Below are 24,553 nucleotides of genomic sequence, written 5' to 3'. Positions count from 1 at the left end.
TCCATTATTTCTCTAATTTTTAATATATATATATATATATATATATAAATAAATTTGGTCTAATTTTTTGCCCTATTAATTTTATTTTAACTTAATACTCTTTCGGAAACTTTCTGTCTAGAAGAGGCGGGCTACTGTGAACAGGGGGCTAAAGTGGACTAGCTGTTCCCAATTTCTTTTGGCATTGGAACCCTGCATAATCGACCTTCATTTGGCAGAATCTCAAGACTTATTTCATGAGCAATTGTGAATATAATAATTAACAAAAGACTCTTACTTATTTTGAAAACACGTAATGTTCTAATTTTTTCAATTACTTTGAAAACATTTAATGAATAAATGAAAAATAATACTTTTTCATCATACTGTTGGATTTTATATCGGACAGTTGAATTCCCAGGTCTTATTGTTAGTCCAGTTCTCAATTTGATTTTAATGCATGCATAAATTAAAAATAAATGAGCTGCGATATGGTTTCCATTAAAACAAAAGCGATAAAAATAAAACTTGAGAATGGTTATCAGAGAAACATAATTCTTCATTGTTGAATTCTATTCGACGCAGAAAATTAACGGAAACATTAAATAAATGATGGATTATGAATTAGACATAAATTTAATTGCAGGTTTCAAAAATCATAACTGGTTGAAAAAAATTCCTAATCCCTCGGAGCCCTTGCAACACTTCCGCGGAACTCTAGGGTATCGCGGAACATTATCTGGAAACCGCTGGAGTAGACAAATGGGATATTTCTGTTATTTATTTCCCAAAAATTCTCTGTAAATTTTGGCCGAAAGGAAAAACAATGATTTATACCTTTGGTGAAAAAGTAATTTAATTTTTACTTTAATTGCAATTTTCGACTCTTTCGATTCATTGTTATTGATTTGATATCTATTTAAAGTTATTAATAGTGAAGAAATCACGATAGGGGATATTTTACGAATGAATATTTTTATTGCATATTTTATACTCATATTTGATTTGCCTTTTTTTAACTAACCAATAATAACCGTAAATTATTGGTTTCATAGAGCAAGTATGAACACTGACATATGTACGTTGAGCTATTGTATACAGTCATCAAAGGAAAAAAGAACGAAATGAAGACATTTAACGGTTGATAAGGCATTTGAATAATTCGTAGGACTTTCGCTCTGTAAAATGTTATGGCGATGTATCAAAGGAATCTCTAGAACTTTCCACAGCTATTCATTGCGTAAACTCATCAATCATTGCTGTTAAGTAAATTTGGCGCAAGATTATAAAATAAAGATAGTGGTTCTAAGATTTTCTTTCCTTGTAAAATCTAGGAGAAAAGTATTTTATATGTATCTACAGTATTTTCTTCTGACTGGAGTCCATCTAAGTACGAATTTGCCCAAACATAACATTCTGTTAATTACTTGTTATTTGGATTTTTTTTTAAGAAAAGGGAGACGGTAGGCACGTTTAAGGAAGTGCATGAACAGTTCAAACCTACCATTCTTCAATATTTTATTCGTATTTAATTCAAAATATTGAAACTCGCTGTTTATGAATTGATAATAATTTACATTTACACTTAATTTTAATGCTCCACTTGCTATCAGTGTTATCAAATCTAGGGTTTAGGAAACGGAGTGCTATATAATTTTATTAGCAATAGTCCTATAGTGGTTGTAAAATTTTTTTTAAATGAATCTGTGACTAGATTAGTAGTGAAGATAGTTAGTGAAACATTTTGAAGCTGAAGTACACAATCTAAATGCAATTAAATAATATACAACTATCTACTAGCGTTTAATTTTAAAAATGCTCTAAACCAAGGGCATTTCTTAATTTTTAAAGATAAATGATTAAATAAAGAATTAAATCTTTATTTTATTGACTGAATTGAATGACCTAGTATATGAAGTCTTGCAATTTGGCGATATAATCTCAAAATGGATTCTCATTTCAATGCTATCCAATAATTAATTTTTAAATTTTTAAGCCCTTTTTTTAATTATAAAATGGCATGAAAATCTATATTTAAGTTTAAAACAATCCAAAATTTATAATAGTATAACTTACATTAAAAACACTAATTAATAAAATAATTTATATTAAATTAATTAATGAAAATAATTTTATTTATCTAAGTTCCTTTCTTTACATACTAGCTGAATGACCATTGCTCACACAGGCACATGAAGCTGCGCGACTTCAGAGGACTAAAAGCCACTGAACGTGGACAGTTGCTGACCGGCGGAATGTAATATGGTCTGACGAATCACGCTTTTACCTTTATTCAAAATACGCACATCGTCTTATCCAACGAAGAGCAGATAAAACATTTCCTTTTGACTGTGTGCAAGGTCAGGTTTAAGCCGAAGGTGGGTCTGTCATGATTTGGGGGAGTTTTTTTATTATTATGGATTGGGCCCTCTCACTGAGGTGGCCACTAACATGAAACAACATGTTTATTTGAACATTCAGGATGATTAGATGTTGCCTTTCAGTCAATATCTTCATGAAGAGTGTGTTTTCGATATCCCTATATTTCAAGATAACAACAACAAAGTCCATCGGGCTGGAAGAATATGTGACTGATGAACACTCAGACACTCAATTACATCTCGACTGACTTGCAAAATCACCTGACTTCAACCCCATTGAAAATCTTTGGGACATGTTGGAACAACGGGTAAAACGACGAAATCAGCATCCTCGCAATTTGGTGCATTTGTGCAATAAAATCCTCACCGAGTGGCTTAAACTGGATTCGACTTACCTGTATAACCATGCGGACTTCCTTTCTAACCACATCCAGGATTTTATAGACGGTGAACCAGAAGACCAGAGGAACCAGAACCAGAAGACCAGAAACGGTGTTACACGCTATTAAATGATGTTTTTCATGATTTCTCTAAGGGTGACTAATTTTTTGTCCGGTGTGCTTATAGTATTGTATATTTTCAAAATCAATTAAGTATCACTGGCGACAATAACAGTTTGAAGAATTTTTTGCTTTTCTCGTAAATAAATTCGTACTATTTCGTCATTAGTTTGGCTTTTTACTGCGTAACTTTTTTGAATTCTAATAACTGTTGATTTTGAATTATTTAGTTTTATAGAACAACTTTTTCAAGCATAACTATAAACAAATAAACATGTAGTTTTAATTTACTTTAAAATACTAATTTGTTGAAACAGTTTGCCTATGCTACCACGTTCGCATTAATCGTTGTGTTTACGAGTTCAGAATGAGTCATCATAGAGTTAACATTCTAAAGATATGAAAAGAAACGTAACACAGATTATACCATTGGAGTGGCAAATATTTGAACCATTATAGCTGTTGAACTATAAAAGGCAGCTTTTCGAAACTTTGTTCACCCCACCCCCCTTTAATTTGGGAGTTATAAATCCAAACTTGACGAAAAAAGACGCGTTTCTTCCATAAAAGTACATTTTATAGTAAAATAAATATCTTTCACCAAGGTTGAAGTTTACTGTGATATATATTTTCCGAGATTTCTTTAAGATATTGCCGAAGTACTTTGCTGTATGAAAATCCGACTAATCGCTCAAAAGTTATAAAGGTGATCTGTTTTTTATTTATTGTATTAATTTATTTTGCTTATTTATTAATTTTTTTGTTGACTGTACATCTCATTACTAACAGAATTTTTTAGAGTTAGAAAATTTACGTTGATGCTGGCAAGAATTTCCTTTTTTAAGACATTACTTCGACGTTTAGAGATCTGGTTCATCTAATTCTCAAAAAGATATACTTTTCTTTTTACAAAATATAATTGGATTTTATGATTGGACTTTTTTTATTTTACCACCATTAATATTTTCTAAGAATTGTACTAATCTTGATATAACACTCTCCTGCAGTATTTGCCAATGCAGAAGTTGTAGATTCCTGCAATACTTAAAGTACTATTATAATATCAATTAAGATACAGTACAGCAAGGTTAATACTCCTGTTGGTGTTTGTTTGCTAGAATAGCACTAATTTTTGCATTCTAGCAGAAGTATCATCAACTACGATTAATAATTGCTAGTTCCAGCAGAATTATTAACACTTTATGGTTTGTATTGGCACACTTTACTACTTGTCCAGCGTACATAATCCAGCTTGTGTTGTTTGAAAATGATGCTGGCTTAGCAATAATATGTTTCTTTTTTTGCTATTTATAGCATTATTTTTCTACCATCAGCTGCTTCAAAATTTTTGCTATTGTAACAATATTTTTGACAGTCATACCTATTGTCACGCCTGCCAACTTTTAATCTTTACTAACAAGGGAAGTATGCATCTCTAAAATTCCTGTTAGTACAAAGTTAAGATTAAATTAAAAAGCATTGTTAAAAACCTCTTATATGATACAATTTAGCTGCCAGATCTGGCCCAAGGAAGAAATATTCCCAATTAAACTCTCAGTTCATTTACTTTTAAACTAACAAAAGCTTGTCAGCAGACGTATGGCGTGGTGTTATGATTAGGCTGTTCGCTTTCTGCCTGTTAAGTCTGGGGTTCAATTCCCAGCTGGGTAGTTTGAATTTTACTTCCAATTTTCTTTTCTAAAATGGATGATGACATATTTAAAATCTTTTACACAATTTATAAATTGTTATCTTTAATTTAAATTCATTTCTTTAATAAAATAGAATTAGAAAAGATAATAGATATATTTTAATTAAAATACATAGATTACTTCAAAAAACTTAATTTTTTAATTTTTTGAATAATCCAAAAAAATTACTAAATTTCATTTTAAGTTACATAATTGAAGCAATCGATATATTTTAATTAAGAAGATAAATTAAATATTATATAACAATTAATTTTGTTTGTTTTATTTAATTTTAAAAAAATCATTTTTAATTAAAAGATAATAATTCATAAATTGAATAAAAAATAATAGTTATCAACTATTTTAAGAACAACAAAATTCACTCCTCCCAGATCAGATCTATCAGCCTAACAATCAGCCTAATGGGATCTATCAGCCTAACACACTACGAAACCCAGCTGTCTGGAAGGTTTCTGTTAGTTTAAAAGTAAATGAACTGAAACTTTAATGGGGACTTTTCTTCCTAGGGGAAGATCTGGTGCCTAATTTATATCCTATTCAAAGTACCATGCTCTTTAATTTAAGCTTAACTTTGTTGTAATAACTCATACTCATATGTGTTGGTTATCTTAGCATCAGCCCCGCTAGGGGCTCCAACTAATTCATCTGAGTGGAAATAAATAATAAATCGCCGAAGCGCAACTGAAAGGTGAAAGTTGGGGTTCAGTATCTTTTACTGAGAGAAAATTAAAATGAAGTAGTGAGATTGAACAAACAAGTTTGAGAGAGAGAAGAGGTTTTGTGGCAGACTGCCCTTCGAGGTATTACCCCCGAGCTTCTCAGGTGCACAGTAGCCACATAGCCCCAGGGAAAAGGATAAATACATAATAAATGCGCAAAATTATTTACAAGTATTTACAGCTATTTACAAAATTTACGGGACAAAACTCCGTCGGATAGGAAAAAGGCGGTTGCCGGGCTATGTTTTATGTTGTCTTTGATGAGCTCAAAATCAAAATTTTTAAAGTAATTGCACGTATGACAAGAGAGTGCATCTCTGAAGAAATTTGCACATAGTTCAGCTATGTGCTCTTCTACTTTGTTGATTTTTAACTCTCGTCTTAGATCTTTCATTCTCATGGATCTGGGGGCTCCTGTGATATATCTGAGGAATTTATTTTGAGTAATCTCCAGTTTCTTTTTTTGACTAACAGTGGTTGTGCTCCATTGTTGAAATAAGAATTTCCAAGACGCTTATTTGCCTTGTTAGATGCTTTTCTCCAGTGGTAGTAAAATAAAAATTGAATTACAATATTAAACTGAAATATATATTTTTTTGTTCAGAGTTAAAAAAAACGTATAATTACCGTGCAGAAATATGCAGTCTATTTGCAGTTTGTATCAAATTAAATTTAGAAATCCCAGAAATAAACCAGAAGCATGAATTTCCGACAACTTTAATCGTAAAAATAAAATTTTACGCTTAATGCGTAAAAATTGGCAGTAATTCAAATCTCCTATCTATATTTTGAAACTTTATCGTATTATCAAATCTTATGTATTTGTTTTTATTATTTATGCTTCGTGGTGAATATATCGTTGCAAATAAACTTAATTTTGTGAAAAATGAAATAGCAAAGATTAACATTGTCTACCCCTTATGACCTTCAACATTAGAAGTTTGAGTGATATACAATTTCCAATTGTATGGAATGAAAGCAGAACTCTTTAAAGATAACTGAACATTTAAAAAACTTTTATTAGAATTTAAGAGCAGAAAAAATCATTTAACGGATCCTAAACATATATCTTTAAATCATGCATTTCAACTTTAAATTAAATTATTGAATACACTGAAAAATTAGCAGGCTATCTATTTTAACATATTATATGTTATAAGATAGGCCAAGGGGTTAAGTTTTAGTTAGTCTGATTCCATTAAGTTTCATAGTATCCCCTTTATTTACATTGAAGAGAACAAGTTGCAAACATATCTGATCAGAAATCTTAAAGTCAGATTAAAGTGGGGAACAAATTCTTTGTCGCATTTATACGAGTATTTGATCTCACCTAATTCGGGAGTGGAGATTTCAAATATGGAATAATATTTGTTAATAAGCTTTTTTTGATATGATATTTTTATTTCATTTTTTGTCTGAATGCACAAGTTCATAAAAACGCATAAGTTTATATACATACTTATAAACGTGTCACATTTTTTGAAAATAACATTTAAGACATGAAACAAAGGACTAGAGCGTATTGCATCATAAACTAAAATGCATAAATGCCCTTTCCTACTACACTCCTACGTAGCGGAGAAGTGGGATCACTTTCTATTCACTCGAGTGAAATTCAAAAAATCCTGGTAATTTTTTTTAAATTGCATAAAAACTGCAGCTTTTAGAGAGAAAATGATTGCAGATTTGAAATCGATGACGCGTAGACATTTAATATCAGTTCAAAGATATCCTGCAACAGAAAAAAAATCATTCCCCAGAATGTTATGTAACCTAAATATTATTTGTCTCTTTTAAAATACCTCATTTTGCATTAAGTGTTTAGAAGAGGGGAAAAATATGATATGAAAATATGATTTTGGAGCAAAAACATTTATTCACATTCCTCTATTTAATACAGAAGACTTGAACCCTCCTCAACAGAATATGTTTAATTGTTTTAAAGAAATATTTATTTCAAACCTATCACGAATGTAAAATAACATTGTATACAATAGGATTAATGATCAGTATCTTTGTTATATAATCTATGTACAGTTGCCAACATTGATGATTTTGTCAAGCGTCTTTCAACTAATATTATTGTCAAAAAACATAAAAATGTAAATCAACTATGTAAAATAAAAATTCCTTCAAAAATAAAAATTGTAAAAATTACATTTTACAATTCAGCTGACAGTGGAAGAGCGCCACAAAGCTCAATAAATGAAATACCGAGTAAAAAAAAATTCGATTAAATAACTGAGTCGTTATTTTGAAAAGTGTAATAAGTTCATTTGGGGCTAAAAAGTCGATTGTTTATTTACTTTTTTACGATTTTAATAATTATTGTTGTATTTTGATGTTTCCTCAAATTAACATTATAATCTTTTCAGCCCCGCCAGGTCATATATGTCCCACACACGGAAATACCATTGGGACATATTTGACCCATCTAAAAAATCTGGTGGGACTCATGTATCCCAGCCCATCTCTGAATCAACTTCTAGCACAATACTGATGTATTTTTCTTCTTTGAACTATTGAAATCGTAAAATGATTTTTGATTAACAAAGATTAAACTAGACATGATAGGGTTTAAAACACCACCCAATTTTATTAACATTTGTTAATATTAGGTTCATTCAATCAAAAACCCTTATGATCATCAGACTTATAATTTTTTTTCAAAATTTATCTTTCAATATTACAATAAATAATTTTAAAAAAATATTTTATAAGTCTTTTTTATTTCCTAAAGTAGTATCCATCTGTGGTCTCCATCCTCCAAATGCTTTTTCAAGCTCAGCAGCAGCTAACATTGTTAGCATATCATTTCCTTTCTTACCAACAACCTGTATTCCCAGAGGCAAACCATGCTTGTCGAATCCCATTGGACACTGAGTTACTGGCAGCCCTAATATATTGAATATACTTACAAAACAAGCACTTCCATAGCTAACAAGTGATTCATTATGGTACGGAGCTGTATGCGGAAGCGTTGGACACAAAAACAGAGAATTATCGTCCAACAATCTTTCAAATTCATTCTCCAATTCCTTGTTCCAATTATCACATTGAGATACAAGATTTATGTTGTCTTTTAAAAGCCATTTTGCGAAACAAGCAGGTATAAGGGAATAAAATGTAAACTGACATTTTCCATATAGCATTTTAATCAGCTCTTGGATTCCATTTAAATTTTTAATTTTTCCGTTTGTTGCAATTGCTAATAAGTTGAAAGCAACACGGCCATAGTAAGAATTTAACACTATTGCATTTGTTTTGTTTATAAGTGGAACTTTGATTTCTTTCACTTTCGTGCCATATTTTGTGTTGCAATGCAATGCCGCCTGTAAGAGAATTTTCAATCTTGTAAGAAAAAAGTTTTAAGTTAAATATTGAATGAAGATACATTAAAAAAATAAACTGTCGACTATGACTAAGATATATCAAAAGTGATGGAAATGTTAACTATGCGTAAAGAAACTAATACAAGGTATAAAATTAATACTACAAGAAAAACATAAATAAGATACTGTAAAAACATATCATAGTATGCCTAACATAATTCAAAACATAACTTAGTGTGCAATATAATTAAATTAAAAATTCGACTTAATCTATTTTTGAAGAACTCATAATCATATTAAGTATTTGATAACAGAATGCTAAACAATGCAACAACAATAAGAGTAATTTCTATTTGCAATAAACGGACGAAGAGTGTCTAAATACGAGTTAAATTAATGTCTTCTATCTAGAAAATCATGTTTCATAACAGATTAAGAAAATTTATGAAATTTTAATAATAGCAATAAAAGACTGATTATTGTTGAAACTGTTCAATAATACACTGGTGTGCAAAACTTAAGCAACAAGTGGTTTTTCGGCCACAGCTCCCCAACAAAGTATAAGATAGCCATGAAATTGCAGTATAATATGCACGTAATTCAGTAGAAAGATTATTTGCATGCAAATTTTAGAAATAAAACGTCGTAGGTGATGTAAGTGTATGTAAACCTTGTGGGTCGGCGCGAGCAGGTCAAAGCTGTAATAAAAGGATGAAGAGCACCGTAATTAAAGACATTCGCTGAAAGTGACTTGTTTTGTGAAACATGTCTTCAAGAAATCATTTAGACGACTTTACTCGAGGAAGAATGATTGGGAAGCTTGAGGAGGGGCGTAGTGTGACCAGTGTCACCGAAGAGTTCGGGATCAGCAAACGTGTTGTTTCTCGTGCTTGGAATGCCTTTAAAACTACTGGTACAGCTGTTCGGAAGGTTGGTGGTGACCGTCGAAGGAAAACAACACCAAGAGATGACCGTTACATTATCCTCCAGGCGAAAAGAAACCGTTTTCAGTCAGCGAGCGCCATATCTCAGCAACTGTGCACAGCCACAGGACGACAGGTATCAAGATTTACAGTGGCCAGACGCATCCACTAAGGTGGCTTATTTGCTAGACGTCCTGAACGCTGCATACCTTTAAAAGTTAACCATCGGCGGCACCGTTTAGAGTGGTGCAGAGAACACGAAACCTGGACACCTCATCAATGGAGTCGCGTCCTCCTCACAGATGAGAGTCGTTTTAGTGCTACACGCGATTCTCAACCTCAGTTGATCTGGAGAGAGATTGGAGCTCGATTTCATCCCAATAACATTGCGGAAAGAGATCCTTAAGGTGGTCCTGGAGTTGTCGTCTGGGGTGGCATTATGTTGAACGGACGGACTGAGCTTCAGATCTTCGACCGAGGTTCTGTAACTGGAGACCGCTACTGCAATGAGGATAAATAAAAGCTTATCAATATCTTAAATCGCGATTCAGTTAATTTTAAGGTAAATAAAAANGATATCACACGAATGGATTGGCCAGCTTACTCTCCAGATCTAAATCCCATAGAGCATGTGTGGGATGCATTAGGGAGACGTCTTGCGACACGACAGTATCCTCCTGGTAACACCCATCAGCTGAAAGATGCGTTAAAGGAGGAATAGAGACGTTTACCCCAAGAGCTCCTGGATAATCTGGTGCTCAGCATGGAGAGACGATGCCAAGCAACAATTACAGTAAGGGGAGAGCATATCTCATACTAGGGAACATCTGTCAGTTGTTCTTCAGGCAATCATGTGTAACACCACTATATGTCAAATAAAGCCTTTTTTTTGTTCCATACCCTACTTTAAGCTTTATATTCATTTCTACGCCATTATTCTTTTACCATCGTTTAAGTACAAATTAACGTACATCATATTCAAATTTCATGTCAATCGGATGATTTCTTGTAGAGTTATGACAAAAAATGCACTTGTTGCTTAAGTTTTGCACACCAGTGTATTATAAATTGTAAATCTAACTTTACATAACAAAATGCATGGCTTGCTATTTGTTTCTAAAATTAAAAAAGGTTAAAAGTAAAAACACACTAGCGATATTATCAAAGTTTAAATCCAACGTGAAAAAAGTTAAATTATCATCGCACTCCTTATCCAGATAATAATCAACCGCCGCAGCTATCTCCTTCAGTCTGATAAAGCTATTAAGTTTATGCTGATAAAAGCACTTGCTGACACTGAAACAAGTAAAATAGTAGGTAACTTTGAATTCAAGGATTTCTGTGTTTGGAAAGTGGATGTAATGAAATGATAACACGGGAATAACAACAATTCAAATTTTAAAGTTCCATTTTGATAAAATTTATCAGTCATTATCGGGTTATCAATTAGAAAAATTCAATAGAATTATAGAAGAAGGATTGATTGATCACGAATTTTCTTTACATTTCTTTATATCTTCAGTTTTTCTCATTTCATTTCTTTAAATCAAAAGAATTACCTATAATTCTCAAAAAAGTATCTGTAATCTATCATTAATAAATAATATCTTTTAAAAGAATTAGTTTTCTCTGCGATTCTTCTGAAATTTCCTAAAGCACGAGTGTTTACAAATTCTTTTATAAAATAATTTTATTTTATTTTATGTTTCAAATATTTTGTACAAAAAAAGAACGCATCTTCAAAGTATTTTATTGCTTACGCTTTAAATATTTCAAAACAGAATATAAATCAGTACAACTTGTTTTTAGTGTAATTTCTCTATTATTAAATTGCAGTTTCGATAAGTACTTCCATTCAAGTAATTTTGAAATATAGTTATCGAAAACATTAATTAAAAATAATAAGCAAATGAAAATTATTTTAGAAATAAGTGTAATTTTACTTACGTTTCGTACTGCTTGATCTATTTCTTTTTCTGTATTAAATACCCAGGCACCATCTATCTTTGTCTGGTAATAAATTTTTAGGATTTTGAAATCAACCTGTAGGTAATATAAATGTGTTATTCGCTTAATATAACTCATTAGTTACAAGAAAGAAGTAAAAGATGAATAAACAAAGCGTAAAATGTTTAGAGCCATATATTTTTATAATGACATCACTAATTTAAAATGAATGAGCAATTAGAGCCCTGCAATCTGCCTGAAGATGAAAGAAATGTAAGAAGCCTTATAATTTAGAATTGTCCTCATAATCATCGATAATTTGCTTAATTTTTATTTTTCTGGAAAATGTCTTTATTTTACATTTAAACTTGACAGACAAGACAAGTGTTTTGCGTTACAAAAAAAATGCAATTGACTGTAACTGATTTGCAATTGATTGCAAAAACTAAGTGATTTTTAATGTTATAACTATAGTTCGAAAAATTATTTTTGCTAATAAGTAGAGCCGTACAATTTAAAGAAGTATCAAGTTTCTATAAACGTGACGCTTTTAACACGTTCACGCCGGGAAAAGTGAAAATACTGGTACGGGAAAAGAGAAAATACTGGTAGAAGAACTATTTCAATATTAGATAATATTCGGGAGGAGTTAATCTATTCTCAACAATAACAATTCACTGTAAGGAAATTTTTCACGGCGAAGAAGCAATTCAATATAAAAATTGCATCCGTTAAAAACAATTGGTAGTTATGGATTTTTATTATTCCCGGAAAAAAACTAAAAAATGAAATTTATTTGTTACCAATTTTTACTCCAGTGCGCCGCCAAGATGAAAAAATCTAGCGTGACCCACCGGTGGGTCACTCCGGCGTGAACGTGTTAAGTTAGTTTTAAATAATAGTTTTATCAAATTCCATTCTCTATACAAAATAAAAATGAATGATTTAAGTCAAAAATGTAAGTAGAAGTATGATTGGAATTTATGTAAAAACATTATTGGCAAGTATGCTTATTAATTTCCTTTTTTATTTTTTGTGCATTGAAAATAAATAATTCCTTTTTACACTTGTATCCCTCATTTTAATTTTTTTCCCAATGCCCACCAGTGTTAACATCCGTCAGTTCAGGCCTTTACTGGGCGATTTCGTTGGCCTCTCTTTCAGGGGCACCATATTAGGCGGGCCAACGTCGCTCCCACAGTAGGGACAGATAGTACAGCGAAGGAAAGAACATCCATGCCTTGCCCGGGATTCAAACCAAGAGACTTTCTGATGCAAGGGCAGTTCCGTAACCCCTACACAGACTGGTCGGCTTCATTTTAATTCTATCCCCGTAAATGTGTGTGATAGTTTTTTCTCCTTCTTTTATTCATTTCACCTACTTCAACTAGTTAACACATTTTTATGATTTCTTGCAAATTTAGATTACACCTCAGTCCGTTAGTCCGGCAGTGGACTGATCGTTAAGAAACGGTTCCCAGCAGATCACCGAAGTCAAGCATCACTGACTGCGGTCAGTGTGCGTTTATGTGACTACTTGGATCAGTCTGCGTAGGGACCGAGGGTGTGCGGTATTGGTCCTCGTTAAACTGTTCTACCGTACAGTCCTCAACTTCAAGTCCAGGTCGTCGGGCTACCGAAGCGGGGGTGCCATCCCCTCTGCAGAGGATCAAAATTGCGATGGCATGTCTTTGGATCATCTTCAGGGATATTTCCCAGACCGTCACCAATAGCCCATTGTGCAGCTCTAGTGCAACGTAAATGAGCTACACCAACAACAACAACAGTCCGTTAATTTTACGATCCTTACATAATTTTTATCACTATTTCTTTATTTTTTACTTTATACTTCTTCCTGATACTCCTGATTGTTTACTTCCTGATCCCTGATTCTCTGCTATTATCTTTTCTATTTCGGGAGAAATTTTATTGGCTAAGACTACTTTCAAAATTGACCCAACGTGAGCGTTATTAATACGGTTTCGGACAGGAGATTTATTTCCATTCATAACAGAAAATAATTGCTCTCACTGATAAGTACTTCCAAACTTGGAAATAATTTCACACGCGAATTTTCGAGTATTTTCAATCCTTGCTAGTAAATATTCGTCAAATTTAGGCACACCCGCTTCAATGAATTTTGCCTTCAAATTTGAGTCGCACTGAATCTCAATCACTTCCATTTGCATATAACTGGGTACTGAGTCTATATTTATTGAGAAAATCGAAGAAAATAAACAAAATTTGTCTTCCAAAGAATTAAAATCTTTATACCTTGTTTCAAATTTCTGTTCTAAGATTTGAAATTTTTTTCTGCGTATTTTTGATACGATGCAGTATCATCTAAACTAGATTTGTTCTTGTTGCACGTTGGGAAGTGCGTTAAATTTTCATTTTTCAGTTGCCTTTCCCAAAGAAATAGTTTACATTTGAATTCTTTTTTAATTATGCTAAACATGTTCGTAATGATCTGATCTTTGCCTTGTAACAATAAATTTAAATCGGATAAGTGTTTGGTTACATCAACCATAAAAGATAAATCTTGCAACCATATTTGATCGGAGGACAAGCTTGTATCTTGATTTATAGTTTGTAAAAACTTACATATTTTTTTTTTCAAATCCCAGAATTGATTGAGAACCTTGGAGCAAGATAACCAACGTAACTCGCTATTATAGGATAAACCTGATTATGTACTATCTAATTGACAGCTTAGTGTGAAACGGACTCCATTTCAGCCAATTCGAATTTTACATTTTCGAGCGGACAATTTTAAATGATCCGTATAGTTTATAATTAAAGTATATTATAATTTTATATGCTGGTTTCGTTTCTAATTCACATTTATATTTTATTTTTACTTTGCTTCGGATATATTGACTGGGCCACAAAAATTTTTCATCTCGGGCTGCATGCGGCCCGCGAGTTTGACACCTCTGCTGTAATTCATAACCATAAATTATTAAAATAATAAACATTATATTTTTCACTTATTTTTTCCTAAATTAATACATTTCCTAAATTTATAGGACTCTATGGACAGCCACAGATAGTGCAGGTCATCCGAAACAATAGATTAAGATGGCTTGGCCATATCTGGAGTGGTCCAGAAAATAATGCAGTTCGAATCGCCACCTTTAAAAATCCTTCGGGATCTCGGGCTAGAGGAAGACCTCCAACTAGATGGCTGGATGACACTGCTAAAGATCTAAAAATATTGGAGATAAGCAACTGGAAATAAGTTGCCATGGACAGGAGGCGTTGGAGGCTACGTGTGGTTTAGGCAGCCAAGGCCTGTAAGGGGCTGTCGTGCTGAAGAAGAAGAAGAATACAAAATAATTAAAAGATTGTGGCAAATATGTTTATTAAAATTTCTGCGTCGAAGGGTTAAGCTTGTGCAAATTCGGAAGCACTCTAAGTACAGACCATATTTCTTCAATTATTACCAAAACTATTACTGAAATTGAAATTCAGTAAATAATATCAATAATATATTTCAGAATAGTTATTTTTATACAACTTAAAAATCTAGGAAAATATATTATTAATGTTGTGGAAAACTTTATAACCTGTAAGACGGGCAAACACTTTATATTACAAGCTTCTTTTTTTTTATGTAATTGCAAAAACAAATGCAAAAACATGCTTATATTCCACGTACTCATTTGTATTTAAAAAACACATTATCTCTTTTGGAAAATTCATTGTTCATTTGCTTTTCAGTATAATCTTCATAGTAATAAGATCTTCAAAAAGTCTGCACATAGGATCAGGTATATGAAGCACCTTTATAATTGGGAAAAATGCCAAAGAGATTCCTTTACTCAGAATCAAATCTAATGCAATATAAAGTTTAGATTATAAAGTATATGGAATGCTTAGGACAAAATAGGGATTACCATATTTCTTTTTACCGAAGTTACATTTTTGCATCCAATTGTCTGTGCTTATGTATATTTTTAAGAATGCTTTAAGAGGGCATCCTTCTGTACTCATTTGATTTTTAAAAAATAATTACCTCTTTTTGAAAATTCATCGTTTTTTCGCTTTTCAGTATGATCTTCATCATAGTAATAAGATCTTCAGAAAATCTACTCATAGGACCAGCAGTGTGTATCTTCTTCAAAATTGGGGGTAAATCCATGGACACTCCTTCCGTTGGAATCAAATCTAATCGAGTAGAAATTTCAGATTATAAATTATATGAAGTGTTTGGGGGCAATATAGTGATAAGCCACATTTTTTTTTATCCAAAAGTTTTTTTTTTGCATTTAATTGTTATTAATATTGTTTTCAAACAGTTACAAGTTCCTAGAATTTCAATTAGATAGTTGCATAAAACACAGAAACATTTTATTCCCTAAATGGAAATCTTCTCTGTTATCACTTCAAAAACTTTCTTTTGAATCCTGTAATGTGGCTTATCTTCTTTTTAATCTAAGACCACGTGATTCCAATTCGAGAATATCATTCATGTTGAATGAGAATATCATCCGACCCAACTGAATTGAGCTGAATAGGTATATGAGGGTGTCTAAGGAAACTAATGGCCCTTTAACCATTCATCTTGGTCTTGATCGATGTGGTGGTGGGCATGTAAATGACTATGTAGAAAATTATGACTATGCAGTTATGTGCAATGTGGTTATAAAACCATAGCATAGTAAATGATATAAAATTAAGTTTTACTTGAAAAAAAGTTCAAGTTTGGCGAAAATACAACTTGTATGATGAAGTGTGATCATGTACAAATTATTGATGCTTAGAATATGATAAATCATCTTAATAGTATGCTATAATTGGCGAAATGTTTTTATCTTTGATTAGATTTACAAATAGGAAGATTTCGTTTAAGTTGGCTGCTGAGTAAGATGTGGCTTTTTCCTAAAATTTTATACTTAATTTGGCTATGTGCATTGCATTTATTTTGACGTCATGGTGTAAAGTATCATTCCTTGTGAACCATCTAGCTTTTGTTATTTTGGCAGATTATTAATTTGTTTAGCTGAGTTTGGATTACATTCGTTTAGACTAATAAAGCATATGTAAGTATAAGGCGGATCATAGATAAATAGAGCAATCATTTGAGCTTAACTGCCATACTTGATTGAAAGGGCAAGCTGTCTGTAGGAAAAAATTTATTCATACAAAGATGGAAAAGAGCAAAAACTGGTAAAAAAAACCATTTTATTATAGCTTTTTCTCAAGAAGATTAAAACATACATGCCAACGAAGAAGTTTTTCAGTTATAATAAATAGGGTTGTTTTTTTTACCAGAGTAAAAACCAATAGTGATGTATAAGTTATAATTCTAGTCTTAGTGTTTTGATTTTATTGGGCACCTGGGTCGCAAAGCGACACCTATCCCATTCATCTGGAATTTTAACAGTGTTTTGGTTGAGCATTGAGGTAAACAGGAAGTGGAGTTGCTTTTATGAATGTTTCAAGCACTTTGCTTGAATAACTAAAAAGGAATAAAAAATTAAAAGGAGCAGCTTGCTCTATAATTGTGTTTGTTTGATTTTGGAGTTGTTCAGTATTGTATCAGCATGAGTAAACGTTATTTTCTGAAAGGTTGATGAAATTATTTGTTTTGATAGTTATGATATGAGGCGTCGGAGGTGAAATGTGCAGCTATTGGTCTGTAGTTTTTATCTTTGATATAATTGTCAAATTTAAAAATTTCATTAAAATTTGCTGTTTTACATTCTATGGCTTTATCGAAAAGATCTGCGTTTAGCTTGTATATATGCTGTGATAGAGTTGGTACTTTGAGGTCTGTATGTATATTGGCATTCCGGATGAACCATCTTGTACTGGTTATTTTTTTAAGGATCTTGTTTTGGCACTGGTTTAATTTCTTCGGTAGATGTTGAGGTATCGTTGTCCTGGCAGGTGAGGCATAGGTGAGTACTGGGCGGCTCATTGCTGTATATTGTAGCTTCTTCAGTTTAAGTGGTATATTCTGATTATATATTAATGGTTGTATGGCTATTATTGCTGCATTTGCTTTATCTATTGTGCTTTTGATGTGATCATTCCAGGTGAGTTTGCTATTGATTATAAGGCCAAGATAATTTGCTTTTTTAACTATTGGTATTGGTATGTTGAACATTTTTGGTTGAAGTTGTGGAAGTATTTTAATTCTTCTTTTTTGTATAATTAATATTTGTGATTTTCCAGCGTTTACTGCAGTTTTCCATTTTAAGTACCAGTCTTCTATTTTTATAATTCAGAATATTAAGACCTTATTCAGGATTCCCACTATCTTTTAAAGTGAGATAAATCTCTTCAGCTACAAATAAATTTTTAATTTAATCTTTTGTACTCGCGCTTCTTTTCGCAGTTAACAATCAGGAGACAGTTTACAAGACAAAGGCCAGGTGACAGTTTTTGTACCCTCTTTTCACTAAATTGCTAATTACTTTGTCAGAGATGCCAACTTGCTCCGGTCAGCAAATAAATACTTTAAAGTGGTAGTTTATCAATTGTGATTCTTGGTTTATTAAATTCAATTTAGTAGATTTTTATCCACCACTATTTCCAAATAATTCGTAAGCTTATACAATTCACCACTTTATAATACATATGTCAAGCTATACCTTTTAAAAAGCAACCAAAAATAGTCAAATATTTGCAAAATTTGCTTTGTAGTTATTTACCGCTTCTTTAATTATTTTGGCGTGTCCGGAGCAATTGGCATCTCTGTCTTATAACCGTCGTTGAACTGCTGACCTAATCTAAGTTTACGATTACTAGGGTTCAATTCCGTTGCCTTGTAACTTTGAACCCATTCCAGAAGACAAGAAAACTCCTGGATCAAGTATTGAGAGCAACTTGCCTTCATTGAGAAATTTTTGATGGAACTAACGCGCATTTGCGTTACATGGTGAAGAAAATGACGAAAACCTTCCCCCGTTAATACTCTAACTCATTATCCTTCTACCACTGAGTATATTGTACTTCAGCAATGAAGTTGCATCTACCTCTCTCAAAGGGCCGTAAGGCCTCAGAAGCACAGTTCAACTACAACGAGCGAACGATCAGACGGGAAGCATGCTCTCAATCATCCTTGCCACCACGGCTCTACAATTAACACATAACTCCTGGAGACCATCAAATAAAGTGGTTGCTAAAAATTAAAGTAGAGAAATTTAAACATCCAGAATGGTTGATAATTTATGGTGTAAAGAGGAGCCGTCGACTGCAAAGTGATGAAGGAAAGATAAATAGGCGCAAAAAATATACAGGGCTGCCAACTTTATCCGATTTCTGTAAAAATTTATACTAGTGGCAGCTAAATTAAAATGCATTATTTTTTGTTCATTTAAACTAATTTCCCCTACTACCACACATAAATAATTTTAAAGTTCATATGTAGCGCCACGTCCTGCTCTTTCGTGGTGCAAACCAAAGCTGTTCAATATCCAAACACCGATAGTTAAAAAAGTAAGCTCACCTGGAATGACCATATCATAAATATTAGAGACAACGCAAATGCAGCAACAACAATAATACAACCACTCATCTATACCAGAATGTCTCATTAAAACTAAGAAAACTACTATATACATCAATGATCAGACCAATTCTCACATATGCCTTATTACCTGCCTGAACAACACTACTGGAACATCTCATGAAAAAATTCAACAAATACCAGAACAAGATACTCAGAAAAATCACCCGTGCCAGATGTTTCATTACAAATACAAATATCCACAAAAACCTCAAGATCCCGACCTTGTCACAATATATTTACAAATTAAATGCAGATTTCTATGGCAAGGCCATAAAATGCAATGCAGTAAGCTTCAACCAGTTATTCAATTTTGAAAATTACGAAAAAAGATATAAAATTAAGACCCATAGCTTGCTCCCTTTACATCCGACGCCTCATATCACAATCATCAAAATAAATAACTAATCACAGATCCATCCATAGCATCAGATTAAACAACAATACTGAAAACTCGATCAAGCATTTCCCCACATTGACCGTCAATCTACACATAGTTTTTATACAGTTAGTTCGTTGAACAGCCGACCTAATTTTATGGGTTTACGACTACTAATGCTCAACTCCGTAGCCTTGTAATTTTAAACCCGATCCAGAAGACAAGGAAACTCTTGGATCGAGTATTGGGAGAAATTTGCCTTCGTGAAGGATTTTTGATGGAGCTAACCCGCATTTGCGTCACATGGTGAGGAAGACCACGAGAACCTCCTATGCTTAGCCTGACGACAAGGGGACTCTAACCCATGATCCGTCTACCACTGAGGATATTTTACGTCAGCACTGTGGTCGCTGCAAGTCGGATGTAGAATTCATATTGACTGGGATTCGATCCCGGTTCGCCGCATTGGAAAGGAAGCGCTCTATCCCCTGAGCCATCACGGCTCCTACACATAGTTTTTATTTTATTTTATAACCGTCGTTGAACAGCCGACCCAATTTCATGGGTTTACGAATACTTACGTTCAACTCCGTAGCCTTGTAATTTTGAACCAATCCAGAAGACAAGGAAACTCCTGGATCAGTACCCCCAGAGGTATTGATTTGTTGTGTTCATAGTTTACATAGTTGGGACATAGTTTAAAGCAAGCTGCTTCTTATAATTTTCATTATTATTATTTAATCAAGCAAGGTGCTTGAATTCCGTTAACAGCCACCAAATAGACCGCTAACTAGGACTGGGCGATATTAGAAATTATATATCGTGATATATCGTCAGTTTTGCATCGCGATATAGCGATGTATCGCGATATAGTATTTTTGAATTTCATTTACTTTAAGGCACAGAAAGTCAGATTTCTACCAAGACTTCATACGCATATTGATTTAAATCAATTTATAAATTTGAAAATATATATGTTTTGCTAAAGAAAGATATTAAATAAATTGACTAAGATGTAGAAATCTTACTTAAAATATTTATTGAAAAAATGTGTGTAGATACAGAATGAAATATTTGCACTTCTTTATCGTTTATAAGGTATAAGCAGTCTTAATTTAAGTTCCCCCTAAAATACCCTTAATGAAAAAAAATATTGTTATTAAACAAAAGCTGATTTTAAAATTTCAAAATATATTTTAATTAAAATAAAAGTTAGATTGACTAAAAGCCGAAGTTTAAAATTAAAAATGTTCGAATTTTAAACTAAAAAGTAAACATAAGATTTNACTTGACTTGTGTGCAAACAAACCACAAAAATGAGATGGAATCCTGAGACTGCCGAGAAGATCACTTCCCAATCCGATGACAGACCCAGCAGAGCTTATTAATGCTGCTTCTCCTCCTATATTCAAAGAAAATTTAATGTTTTAGAGGTAAAAGGAAGAATAAAGTCAACCATGACCTAAGCAGTACTAACTAATGTTTTTGGGAAGTGTGCCGCAATCTGGAGAACAAAAACTATGCGGTCAATTTTTCTAACTTGCTAAAATCGCTAAGAAAGGGGAAAAAACGTTATTTATAGGCTTATTTACATAATTAAAAAAGATTAACAAAAAAAAATTGCATTTTTTGGAAGGTAACGTAGTTAAACAGTCTACTTTCATTGAAAAATTATTTTAATTAGGGGTTCGGTGTTAATCTATATAAAAATAAATATAGAGGATACGGAAAAAGTTCTTTGTTTTCCATGAATGTGATTGAGATTATAAGTGCTTAGAACAGCGCCAGTTTCAAGCAATAAGCCATTGAAATAAGCAGTGTTGAAAGAATTGCGCAAGAAGTTTATTTAGCCGAGTGATAATGAGTGATTCGATAACTCAAATACACAATATAAAGAATAATAGTGTGGGTGGAGGAAAATTTGCGGCATTTAAGTAATTGCTGGACCAGGTGAAATTCCGCTGCTTTGATGATAAGTCAACTGCCACTATAACAATTTTCATAGATAAACTTACAATCCTTTATTAACTTCTGCTATTGTTTCTTATCATTATTATTATTTCACAATGTGGCTGGCAAAAGGGAGCACTCTTTCAAAGTTTAAAAATGTAGCAATGCATTCGATGCCTCAAATAGTTTAGGCGATAAAATATAGTTCTACTGCAGAACTCTTATGGCCAATTTGATGATTGAAGAAATAGATATAAAGATTTACTTTCTGGAAAGATATTTGTTCTGAGTTAGATTTGCTCTGATGATTTCTTTTTGAAAGAGAATTTTGTATTTCCAAGGAAACCACAAAAAGTTTGTTAAAGTTAGCAAAGGACCTATTATCGAGCTAGTAATAATAGTGCAATTGTATTTCCTAGGATGCAAAATATTTCACCATATCTAACATTAAATCCTAATATCAAACGGAACTTTTTTATATAGATTTTCAGGTGATTATATCGAATAGGCAATTTATTTTAAGACCAATGGATTGCTTAAGTTAATTCTAAAAAAATGTTGCCTAACAGGAAGAAAGAGTTACCTGAGCTGCCTCCGCACGTCCTGGTTACATCGTAAGGGTTGCATGTTCTCCCATAAAGTTTGTTATCTGTTTCCATCGAGGAACAAAATTCCGGAGCGTTGGTTAAAGCTAGAAAAATCCCACCAGCATCTTTTATAATACTCACTATCGGTGCATCTGTTTCAGCTATTCTGTCTTTAAAAATCAAACTGCCTGCAGATTCTTTAAAACCTAAATAGTTTATTAATCTAATCACTATAGGGATTCATAAAAAAATACTTAATTAGTTGCCGAGTATTTACATGTACTGTCAAAAAAGCTATCAACAAACATTTTAAGATTCAATATATCCCATAGAAACTTAAATTATAAGAAATATATTTAGAAATGAAATTTCAAATCACAGATATAAAAATATCGCTTTTGGAAACTTCATAATCATTGCTGAAACTCCTTTATTTAACTTCATTTTATAACCATTGCATTTAAAAAAAGTGCACAAATGTTCCCTGTATCTTAAAGAAATTTGTTTTCCTAGTGATTGCTGCTGTGGTTGAAAAATTTGGTATAGTGGCACATTTATTTTAAAGATTGTCAGTTCATGAAGTAGGGATACTACAGAGATATTTCAAACAAATATTTTTGACTTTATTGGAAAGCCTTTTTATAGTTGAGGAAAACTAATATGGCCATGCTTGAAAACATTTTAAATCGACGTAAAATATTAAACAGCATCTCTTTTTGGAGATACGAAATGAGTTTCTTAGACAACCATTACGCGTATTTTTGTAACACTAATTAATGGTCGGACGGAGATGCCATCGAACATCCAGAAACCATCCAGTTTTAACGCGAAGTTCAATTTTTTAGTGAATGTATAGTTGCTAATGGACACTTAAAAGCATAGGACGAAATCCACAGTTGGTGAGTTATCGATATATAATAAAGCCAAAATTAAAGTCAATCCCGCATTATTAATGTCAAATTTTAAATAATTTGGCTATGCGTAAAACATCAAAAAGATCGTTAGAATATTTTTGCAGTTACAAAAAAAACAGCTTATAAAAGAATTAAGTAAAAAATAGATTTCGATTTTCAATTTAGTTGCGACAGTGAATTTATGAGTGATACACTTTCATTGAATTAAAAAGTAAGCCGTTACATTGATTGTTTAGAGAAGAACAAAAGTATTTACATTCCGTTTATATTCCTTTTTTTTTTTATAAAAAGTGATAAATATTAAATAATTGATTTAATTTAATAATAACAGAATTAAGAATGGCTTAAAAATTAAATTTATGAAATTAAATAAATTTTAAAAGCTAGGAAAAACAAAATACCTGTAATGGCCTAAAAGCAGCAATCTATTTTGTGTACTTATGCATGTAAGCGTTGCCATTGCACATTAAAGACACTTGTTTTTCAAATCATTGTAGTAAACCGTTAATCAAACTAGGTATAACAAATTAGTTTAACCTTGCAGAATTAAGCCGAATGATAACAGAATTAAGATGGACTTAAAAATTAAATTTATGAAATTAAAGAAATTTTAAAAGTTAGGAAAAACGAAATACCTGTAATGGCCTAAAAGCAGCAATCTATTTTGTGTACTTATTCTTATAAACATTGCCATTGCACATTAAAGACACTAGTTTTTCAAATCATTGTAGTAAACTGTTAATCAAATTCAGTATAACAAATTAGTTTACCCCAATGTATAAAATAACAGTCATAAATACTGAAAGAAAACACAACTAATTAAATTCGAAAAGGATAAAACTTCTTTGAAAAAAACGCGCTAAGAAGCAGCAGAAATTTCAGAAAAAAGTATCAATACAAGAAACGAATGAAATAAAAATAAAAATATGACCAGCGAAGCCGACGTCTTCAGGGGGTACCAGCCCCGGTAGCCATTAAAAACAAAACCATTTCTAATTGAGGGAGAAGCAAATGCTTAAAACTTCTCCCTCAGTACCCTGATGGTTTTGTATAGAGGTCTATGAAAAACAAGATACATTCAAAATAATTAACAAATTAAGAAAAGAAAATCAATCAAAATCACCAGAAAAATAAAAACTCAATAAGTCACAGGTCAACTTCAAAAGCAAGTAGAGGAAAAGAATACACTAAAAACTGAAAAACCAACGCCCCCTATTATAATGCGCAGAAGAAGTTTAAAATGAAATGGAAAAGGTCAGAAGAAAGAAATACGTAGACAAATTAATAGAATGCTTAACTGGGGCTGCTCAGTTAAGACAAGAATTGCGCCCTGTTAAAAGAAAAAATATATAAAATCTTCAAAACCATCAATCATTTTCTTAATTAAAAAATTAACATTACAAAAATTAAAAGGAAAATCATTATTACTCAAATTATTTAAAAAATTATCCACAGCTTCCCGAAAACTTTCAACATTATTGCAAATTTTTTTGATCCTAACTAATTGTGAAAAAACAAGATTTTTGAATATTTTACTACACAAATTAGTTTTAAAGTTGCAGAAAAAAATAACATTAAAATTAAAAGCTTTTCTTTTATCAAACACACCAATTTTAATAAAACTGTTAACAATATCAATTTTAAAATCTAAATATTCAATATTAAAACAATTTTCATTAGTTTTTTTCAGGACCAAATCACCAGGATAAAT

General features: G+C 32.0%; 2 protein-coding genes across 3 annotated transcripts in view; both read right to left on the bottom strand.

Annotated features, from left to right (window-relative positions):
- Positions 1–7,862: 7,862 nt before the first annotated feature.
- The window catches only part of LOC107450964 (fatty-acid amide hydrolase 2-A-like), a 120,850-nt gene continuing 104,159 nt past the window's right edge, over positions 7,863–24,553 (bottom strand). For both annotated transcript variants that reach the window (XM_071185456.1, XM_071185455.1), the window contains exons 6-8: positions 15,512–15,663; positions 11,494–11,589; positions 7,863–8,623 (exon numbers count right to left, since the gene is read on the bottom strand). In XM_071185456.1, the coding sequence (XP_071041557.1) occupies positions 8,006–8,623; positions 11,494–11,589; positions 15,512–15,663 (866 nt within the window). In that variant the 3' untranslated portion in view covers positions 7,863–8,005. The remainder of the gene's footprint in view (positions 8,624–11,493; positions 11,590–15,511; positions 15,664–24,553) is intronic.
- The window catches only part of LOC107450963 (fatty-acid amide hydrolase 2-A), a 41,202-nt gene continuing 35,185 nt past the window's right edge, over positions 18,537–24,553 (bottom strand). The window contains exons 4-6 of the mRNA XM_071185241.1: positions 21,925–22,134; positions 20,680–20,793; positions 18,537–18,625 (exon numbers count right to left, since the gene is read on the bottom strand). Coding sequence (XP_071041342.1) covers positions 18,537–18,625; positions 20,680–20,793; positions 21,925–22,134 — 413 coding nt within the window. The remainder of the gene's footprint in view (positions 18,626–20,679; positions 20,794–21,924; positions 22,135–24,553) is intronic.

The sequence above is a fragment of the Parasteatoda tepidariorum genome, chromosome 9, assembly GCF_043381705.1.
Source record: "Parasteatoda tepidariorum isolate YZ-2023 chromosome 9, CAS_Ptep_4.0, whole genome shotgun sequence".
In the NCBI taxonomy this organism is placed as follows: domain Eukaryota; kingdom Metazoa; phylum Arthropoda; class Arachnida; order Araneae; family Theridiidae; genus Parasteatoda; species Parasteatoda tepidariorum.
The sequence above is the reverse complement of the archived record's forward strand: the minus strand, read 5'-3'. Positions and strand labels throughout refer to the sequence as shown.